Below are 8,615 nucleotides of genomic sequence, written 5' to 3'. Positions count from 1 at the left end.
ATCGGTGTAGCTCAAGATAGTGTTAGCTCTCTGAGCTAAAGCCCCCTTTGTGTAGGGGGAAGGGGATCAGCTCGAGGGAGCTAACACGAGTTCTTAAGGTCACCAGAAGTGATTATTCGCTCCAGCAAAATTCTCAATGGGACTGCAACATCGTACATAAAAATGTAGCAAATCAATGTTACTATAACTATAATTCTTAACATGCTGAGAGTATAAACAGTAAAACATTACCTTGTTGTCAGACAGTCCCGTGACCTGGTCTACAAACTCCTCCTGGATCATGAAGGCAGCCAGGTTGGCTGTGTAAGAGGCCAGGAAGATGACGGCGAAGAAGGCCCACACCGACACTATGAACTTACTGGTGGTGCCTTTAGGGTTCTGAACCGGGACAGAGTTGTTGAACACCAGACCCCACAGCAGCCACACCGCCTTACCCATAGTGAACGATGGGCCGTGGGGGTCTGGAGGGAGGGAGGGAGGGAGGGAGGGAGGGAGGGGGAGGGAGGGAGGGAGGGAGGGAGGGAGGGAGGGAGGGAGGGAGGCAGGAGGGAGGGGAGGGAGGGAGGGAGGGAGGGAGGGAGGGAGGGAGGGAGGGAGGGAGGGAGGGAGGGGCAGGCAGGAGGGGACAGGGGAAGGAAGGAAGGAAGGAAGGAAGGAAGGAAGGAAGGAAGGAAGGAAGGAAGGAAGGAAGGAAGGAAGGAAGGAAGGAAGGAAGGAAGGAAGGAAGGAAAGGTAAATTTCAGACTTAAAAGTGTGCGTTGTGATGTGTGTGTGTGTGTGTGTGTGTGTGTGTGTGTGTGTGTGTGTGTGTGTGTGTGTGTGTGTGTGTGTGTGTGTGTGTGTGTGTGTGTGTGTGTGTGTGTGTGTGTGTGTGTGTGTGTGTACCTACCTCTACCCTGTGCCAGGTTCCTGTTAAAGCCCAGAGGGCTGATGTATTCAAACATGAACACAGCCATCGCTGTTACCAACAACAGCATCACAAACATCATGATCCACACCGTCGCACTGAACGGCTCTGAAACACACAGAGAGAAAGAGACATGAATACACACAGAGAGACATCAGATTAGATGCACACAGAGAGAGAAGAGACATAAAATACACACAGAGACACACATCAGATTAGATACACACAGAGAGAAGAGACATGAATACACACAGAGACACATCAGATTAGATACACACAGAGAGAGACAGAGAGACACATCTGATAAAATACACACAGAGACATACAGACACACATCAGATTAGATACACACAGAGAGAAGAGACATGAATACACACGGAGACACACATCAGATTAGATACACACAGAGAGAGACAGAGAGACACATCTGATAAAATACACACAGAGACATACAGACACACATCAGATTAGATACACACAGAGACACACCAGATTAGATACACACAGAGACACACATCAGATTAGATACACACAGAGACACAGAGACACACATCAGATTAGATACACACAGAGACACATCAGATTAGATACACACAGAGACACATCAGATTAGATACACACAGAGACACACATCAGATTAGATACACACAGAGACACACATCAGATTAGATACACACAGAGACACACATCAGATTAGATACACACAGAGACACACATCAGATTAGATACACACAGAGAGACACATCAGATTAGATACACACAGAGACACATCAGATTAGATACACACAGAGACACATCAGATTAGATACACACAGAGACACACATCAGATTAGATACACACAGAGAGAGACACAGAGAGATTAGATACACACAGACACACACACAGAGACACACATCAGATTAGATACACACAGAGACACATCAGATTAGATACATAGATCAGTCCTGTCTTCCTCCATACTGTTAGTGGTGCTGTGTAGACCAGTCCTGTTAGTGGTGCTGTATAGATCAGTCCTGTTAGTGGTGCTGTATAGATCAGTCCTGTTAGTGGTGCTGTATAGATCAGTCCTGTTAGTGGTGCTGTATAGATCAGTCCTGTTAGTGGTGCTGTATAGATCAGTCCTGTTAGTGGTGCTGTATAGATCAGTCCTGTTAGTGGTGCTGTATAGATCAGTCCTGTTAGTGGTGCTGTATAGATCAGTCCTGTTAGTGGTGCTGTATAGATCAGTCCTGTTAGTGGTGCTGTATAGATCAGTCCTGTTAGTGGTGCTGTATAGATCAGTCCTGTTAGTGGTGCTGTATAGATCAGTCCTGTTAGTGGTGCTGTATAGATCAGTCCTGTTAGTGGTGCTGTATAGATCAGTCCTGTTAGTGGTGCTGTGTGTTCTAATGAAGCCAACAGATGCAGCATGTATTGACAGAATATGAGAGGGACAGTCCTGTTAGTGGTGCTGTATAGATCAGTCCTGTTAGTGGTGCTGTATAGATCAGTCCTGTTAGTGGTGCTGTATAGATCAGTCCTGTTAGTGGTGCTGTATAGATCAGTCCTGTTAGTGGTGCTGTATAGATCAGTCATGTTAGTGGTGCTGTGTAGATCAGTCCTGTTAGTGGTGCTGTATAGATCAGTCCTGTTAGTGGTGCTGTGTAGATCAGTCCTGTTAGTGGTGCTGTATAGATCAGTCCTGTTAGTGGTGCTGTATAGATCAGTCCTGTTAGTGGTGCTGTATAGATCAGTCCTGTTAGTGGTGCTGTATAGATCAGTCCTGTTAGTGGTGCTGTATAGATCAGTCCTGTGAGTGGTGCTGTATAGATCAGTCCTGTTAGTGGTGCTGTATAGATCAGTCCTGTTAGTGGTGCTGTATAGATCAGTCCTGTTAGTGGTGCTGTATAGATCAGTCCTGTTAGTGGTGCTGTGTAGATCAGTCATGTTAGTGGTGCTGTGTAGATCAGTCCTGTTAGTGGTGCTGTATAGATCAGTCCTGTTAGTGGTGCTGTGTAGATCAGTCCTGTTAGTGGTGCTGTATAGATCAGTCCTGTTAGTGGTGCTGTATAGATCAGTCCTGTTAGTGGTGCTGTATAGATCAGTCCTGTTAGTGGTGCTGTATAGATCAGTCCTGTTAGTGGTGCTGTGTAGATCAGTCCTGTTAGTGGTGCTGTATAGATCAGTCCTGTTAGTGGTGCTGTATAGATCAGTCCTGTTAGTGGTGCTGTATAGATCAGTCCTGTTAGTGGTGCTGTATAGATCAGTCCTGTTAGTGGTGCTGTATAGATCAGTCCTGTTAGTGGTGCTGTATAGATCAGTCCTGTTAGTGGTGCTGTATAGATCAGTCCTGTTAGTGGTGCTGTATAGATCAGTCCTGTTAGTGGTGCTGTATAGATCAGTCCTGTTAGTGGTGCTGTATAGATCAGTCCTGTTAGTGGTGCTGTATAGATCAGTCCTGTTAGTGGTGCTGTATAGATCAGTCCTGTTAGTGGTGCTGTATAGATCAGTCCTGTTAGTGGTGCTGTATAGACCAGTCCTGTTAGTGGTGCTGTATAGATCAGTCCTGTTAGTGGTGCTGTATAGATCAGTCCTGTTAGTGGTGCTGTATAGATCAGTCCTGTTAGTGGTGCTGTATAGATCAGTCCTGTTAGTGGTGCTGTATGGATCAGTCCTGTTAGTGGTGCTGTATAGATCAGTCCTGTTAGTGGTGCTGTATAGACCAGTCCTGTTAGTGGTGCTGTATAGATCAGTCCTGTTAGTGGTACTGTATAGATCAGTCCAGTTGTATTGACAGAATATGAGAGGGACAGTTCTGTTAGTGGTGCTGTATAGACCAGTCCTGTTAGTGGTGCTGTATAGATCAGTCCTGTTAGTGGTGCTGTATAGATCAGTCCTGTTAGTGGTGCTGTATAGATCAGTCCTGTTAGTGGTGCTGTATAGATCAGTCCTGTTAGTGGTGCTGTATAGATCAGTCCTGTTAGTGGTGCTGTATAGATCAGTCCTGTTAGTGGTGCTGTATAGATCAGTCCTGTTAGTGGTGCTGTATAGATCAGTCCTGTTAGTGGTGCTGTATAGATCAGTCCTGTTAGTGGTGCTGTATAGATCAGTCCTGTTAGTGGTGCTGTATAGATCAGTCCTGTTAGTGGTGCTGTATAGATCAGTCCTGTTAGTGGTGCTGTGTGAGGGACAGTTCTGTTGTTTTTTAAATGTTGATAAACACAAGCTGTCAGGTGGTGAAACAACACAGACAACCCAAATGTCCCCAAAACACGGAGAGGGTTACCAAGAAAGGCGGACGGGGAGACGGTTCCGTTGCTACGGGAGACCATGACACTTATTCCAGTTTCCACGAACGGGACGGAGAAATCGATGACCTCAGAACGCTCCTCATTGATCGTCAGAGAGCCGACGGCCATGACAGCTTTCTTATAGACCACCTGGGAGGGAGGGAGGGAGGGAGGGAGGGAGGGAGGGAGGGAGGGAGGGAGGGAGGAGAGGGAGGGAGGGAGGGAGGGAGGGAGGGAGGAGAGGGAGGGAGGGGAGGGAGGGAGGGAGGGAGGGAGGGAGGGAGGGAGGGAGGGAGGGAGGGAGGGAGGGAGGGAGGGAGGGAGGGAGGGAGGGAGGGAGGGAGGGAGGGAGGGAGGGAGGGAGGGAGGGAGGGAGGGAGGAGAGGGAGGGAGGGAGGGAGGGAGGGAGGGAGGGAGGGAGGGAGGGAGGGAGGGAGGAGAGGGAGGGAGGGAGGGAGGGAGGGAGGGAGGGAGGGAGGGAGGGAGGGAGGAGAGGGAGGGAGGGAGGGAGGGAGGGAGGGAGGGAGGGAGGGAGGGAGGGAGGGAGGGAGGGAGGGAGGGGGAGGGAGGGAGGGAGGGAGGGAGGGAGGGAGGGAGGGAGGGAGGGAGGGAGGGAGGGAGGGAGGGAGGGAGGAGGGAGGGGAGGGAGGGAGGGAGGGAGGGAGGGAGGGAGGGAGGGAGGGAGGGAGGGAGGGAGGGAGGGAGGGAGGGAGGGAGGGAGGGAGGGAGGAGGGAGGGAGGGAGGGAGGGAGGGAGGGAGGGAGGGAGGGAGGGAGGGAGGAGAGGGAGGGAGGGAGGGAGGGAGGGAGGGAGGGAAGGAGGGAGGGAGGGAGAGGGAGGGAGGGAGGGAGGGAGGGAGGGAGGGAGGAGGGAGGGAGGGAGGGAGGGAGGGAGGGAGGGAGGAGAGAGAGGGAGGACAGAGGGAAGGAGGGAGGGAGGGGAGGGAGGAGAAAGAGAGGGAGAGGGAGGAGGAGGGAGGAGAGAGGGAAGGAGAGGGAGGGAAGGAGAAAGATAGAGAGGAAAGGACAGAGGGAGGAAGGAGGGAGGGAAAGAGAGAGGGAGGAGAGTGGGGGGGAGAAAGACATGGAGAGAGATGGTGTGAAGGAGGGAGAGACAGATTCTGGGTTAATCTTTAATCTAGTGTGTTAGCGTGTTGTTGTTGATGTCGTCAGTAGGAACTCACTGCTGTATATTATAATGCTACAGTATATTGCTGAGACTAGCCTTTAGCCGTTAGCTAAACACAGTAAAATGATGCTACAGTATAATGCTGAGACTAGCCTTTAGCCGTTAGCTAAAAACAGTTAAATGATACTACAGTATAATGCTGAGACTAGCCTTTAGCCGTTAGCTAAACACAGTAAAATGATGCTACAGTATAATGCTGAGACTAGCCTTTAGCCGTTAGCTAAAAACAGTTAAATGATACTACAGTATAATGCTGAGACTAGCCTTTAGCCGTTAGCTAAACACAGTTAAATGATACTACAGTATGATGCTGAGACTAGCCTTTAGCCGTTAGCTGAACACAGTTAAATGATACTACAGTATGATGCTGAGACTAGCCTTTAGCCGTTAGCTGAACACAGTTAAATGATACTACAGTATGATGCTGAGACTAGCCTTTAGCCATTAGCTGTAAACTATGATGTTGTTTTAACTATGAGACAGGAGTTATAATATATTATAATTATTATTAGTCACTCACCTCTCCCACCATCCCGGGACACGTTGTTGATCTTCCCCATGTTTACCGGGAGGGAGGGAGAGAGGAGGAGGGAGGGAGGTAGGGGTATCTTCTTCAGGAGGTCGAGGGAGAATCCTTTTCCAGTTTAGGGAGGGAGGGAGAGGGAGGAGGGAGGAGAGGGAGGGAGGGAGGGACATCTGTGATTGGCTGAAGATTTCAGAGGGGAGGGAGGGAGGGAGGGAGGGAGGGAGATACTACTGAGGAGGGAGGTCTGAGGCTAGGGGAGGTAGGGAGTCTGTCTGGGGTCTCCAGGATGCTACTGTAACAGAATAGGGAGGGAGGGATGGGGAGAGGGAACAGAGTAGGGTCTCCATGATGCTACTGTAAAGAATAGGGTCTGAGGAGGGAGGAGAGAGGAAGTCTGAGAGGGAGGGAAGGAGAATAGGAGTCTGTCTCCAGGATGCTACTGTAACAGAGGGAGGTCTGATGAGAGAGGGTAAGGAGTAGGGTCTCCAGGGAGGTAGGAGAAAGAGTTTGAGATGGGAGGAGGGAGGATGATGCTAGGGAAGGAGAGGGAGGGAAGGAGAAAGATAGAGAGGAAAGGACAGAGGCTAGGAAGGAGGGAGGGAAAGAGAGAGGGAGGAGAGTGGGGGAGAAAGACATGGAGAGAGATGGTGTGAAGGAGGGAGAGACAGATTCTGGGTTAATGCTTTAATCTAGTGTGTTAGCGTGTTGTTGTTGATGTACGTGTAGGAACTCACTGCTGTATATTATAATGCTACAGTATATTGCTGAGACTAGCCTTTAGCCGTTAGCTAAACACAGTAAAATGATGCTACAGTATAGCTGAGACTAGCCTTTACACAGTTAAATGATACTACAGTATAATGCTGAGACTAGCCTTTAGCCGTTAGCTGTAACACAGTTAAATGATACTACAGTATGATGCTGAGACTAGCTTTAGCCGTTAGACACAGTAAAGATAGGTCTACAGTATGATGCTGAGCCTTTAGTTAGCTGAACACAGTTAAATGATACTACAGTATGATGCTGAGACTGCCTTACTAGCCGTTAGCTGAACACAGTTAAATGATACTACAGTATGATGCTGAGACTAGCCTTTAGCCGTTAGCTGAACACAGTTAAATGATACTACAGTATGATGCTGAGACTAAACACAGTATATTAGTACAATATTAGTACAATATATTATAATTATTATTAGTCACTCACCTCTCCCACCATCCCGTTCCACACGTTGTTGATCTTCTTCCCATGTTTACCGTTGGTAACCAGGTAGAGATCGTAGGTGAACTTTACGTACTTCGCGATCTTCTTCAGGATGTCGATGCAGAATCCTTTACAGCACTTTTTAATGTAGGTCCCGCCCGCCTCTGTGGTGTTGCTGTGGAAACGCAGAAATAATGACATCTGTGATTGGCTGAAACTTCAATACCACTTCTTTATATAGACATCTTTCATTGGCTGAAGATTTCAGAATCCTGCCCCCCCCAACATGGACACGTCATTGGCTGAAGATTTCAGAACACCTCCCCCTCCTCCCCGACATGGACACGTCATTGGCTAAAGATTTCAGACCCCCCTGTCTGTCTCCATGATGCTACTGTAACAGAATAGGTCTGTCTGTCTCCATGATGCTACTGTAACAGAGTAGATCTGTCTGTCTCCATGATGCTACTGTAACAGAGTAGATCTGTCTGTCTCCATGATGCTACTGTAACAGAGTAGATCTGTCTGTCTCCATGATGCTACTGTAACAGAGTAGGTCTGTCTGTCTCCATGATGCTACTGTAACAGAGTAGGTCTGTCTGTCTCCATGATGCTACTGTAACAGAGTAGGTCTGTCTGTCTCCATGATGCTACTGTAACAGAGTAGGTCTGTCTGTCTCCATGATGCTACTGTAACAGAGTAGGTCTGTCTGTCTCCATGATGCTACTGTAACAGAGTAGGTCTGTCTGTCTCCATGATGCTACTGTAACAGAGTAGGTCTGTCTGTCTCCATGATGCTACTGTAACAGAGTAGGTCTGTCTGTCTCCATGATGCTACTGTAACAGAGTAGGTCTGTCTGTCTCCATGATGCTACTGTAACAGAGTAGGTCTGTCTGTCTCCATGATGCTACTGTAACAGAATAGGTCTGTCTGTCTCCATGATGCTACTGTAACAGAGTAGGTCTGTCTGTCTCCATGATGCTACTGTAACAGAGTAGGTCTGTCTGTCTCCATGATGCTACTGTAACAGAGTAGGTCTGTCTGTCTCCATGATGCTACTGTAAGAGAGTAGGTCTGTCTGTCTCCATGATGCTACTGTAACAGAGTAGGTCTGTCTGTCTCCATGATGCTACTGTAAGAGAGTAGGTCTGTCTGTCTCCATGATGCTACTGTAACAGAGTAGGTCTGTCTGTCTCCATGATGCTACTGTAACAGAGTAGGTCTGTCTGTCTCCATGATGCTACTGTAACAGAATAGGTCTGTCTGTCTCCATCCCCTCTCTCCTCTCCTCCTCTCTCACCTCCTCTCTACTCCTCTTTCTATACTCCCTTCCTAGCCATCCCCTCTCTCCTCTCCTCCTCTCTCACCTCCTCTCTCCTCCTCTTCCTATACTCCCCTCCTAGCCATCCCCAGTCCCCGGCCCAGAGACGCTGATCTAACTCTTGTTAATTTAAATGGTCCTCGCTCTCCACAGGAGCAGAATGGACAGACAGCAGGTAGCTGTTTACAAACATTCATA

General features: G+C 48.5%; 1 protein-coding gene across 1 annotated transcript in view; it reads right to left on the bottom strand.

The window, feature by feature from the left end:
* grin2aa (glutamate receptor, ionotropic, N-methyl D-aspartate 2A, a) overlaps positions 1–7,295 on the bottom strand; it is a 43,298-nt gene extending 36,003 nt beyond the window's left edge. The window contains exons 1-4 of the mRNA XM_052515869.1: positions 7,098–7,295; positions 4,174–4,327; positions 890–1,015; positions 232–461 (exon numbers count right to left, since the gene is read on the bottom strand). Coding sequence (XP_052371829.1) covers positions 232–461; positions 890–1,015; positions 4,174–4,327; positions 7,098–7,295 — 708 coding nt within the window. The remainder of the gene's footprint in view (positions 1–231; positions 462–889; positions 1,016–4,173; positions 4,328–7,097) is intronic.
* Between the last annotated feature and the right edge of the window lie 1,320 nt (positions 7,296–8,615).

This window comes from Oncorhynchus keta, unplaced genomic scaffold (assembly GCF_023373465.1).
Source record: "Oncorhynchus keta strain PuntledgeMale-10-30-2019 unplaced genomic scaffold, Oket_V2 Un_scaffold_3224_pilon_pilon, whole genome shotgun sequence".
In the NCBI taxonomy this organism is placed as follows: domain Eukaryota; kingdom Metazoa; phylum Chordata; class Actinopteri; order Salmoniformes; family Salmonidae; genus Oncorhynchus; species Oncorhynchus keta.
The sequence above is the reverse complement of the archived record's forward strand: the minus strand, read 5'-3'. Positions and strand labels throughout refer to the sequence as shown.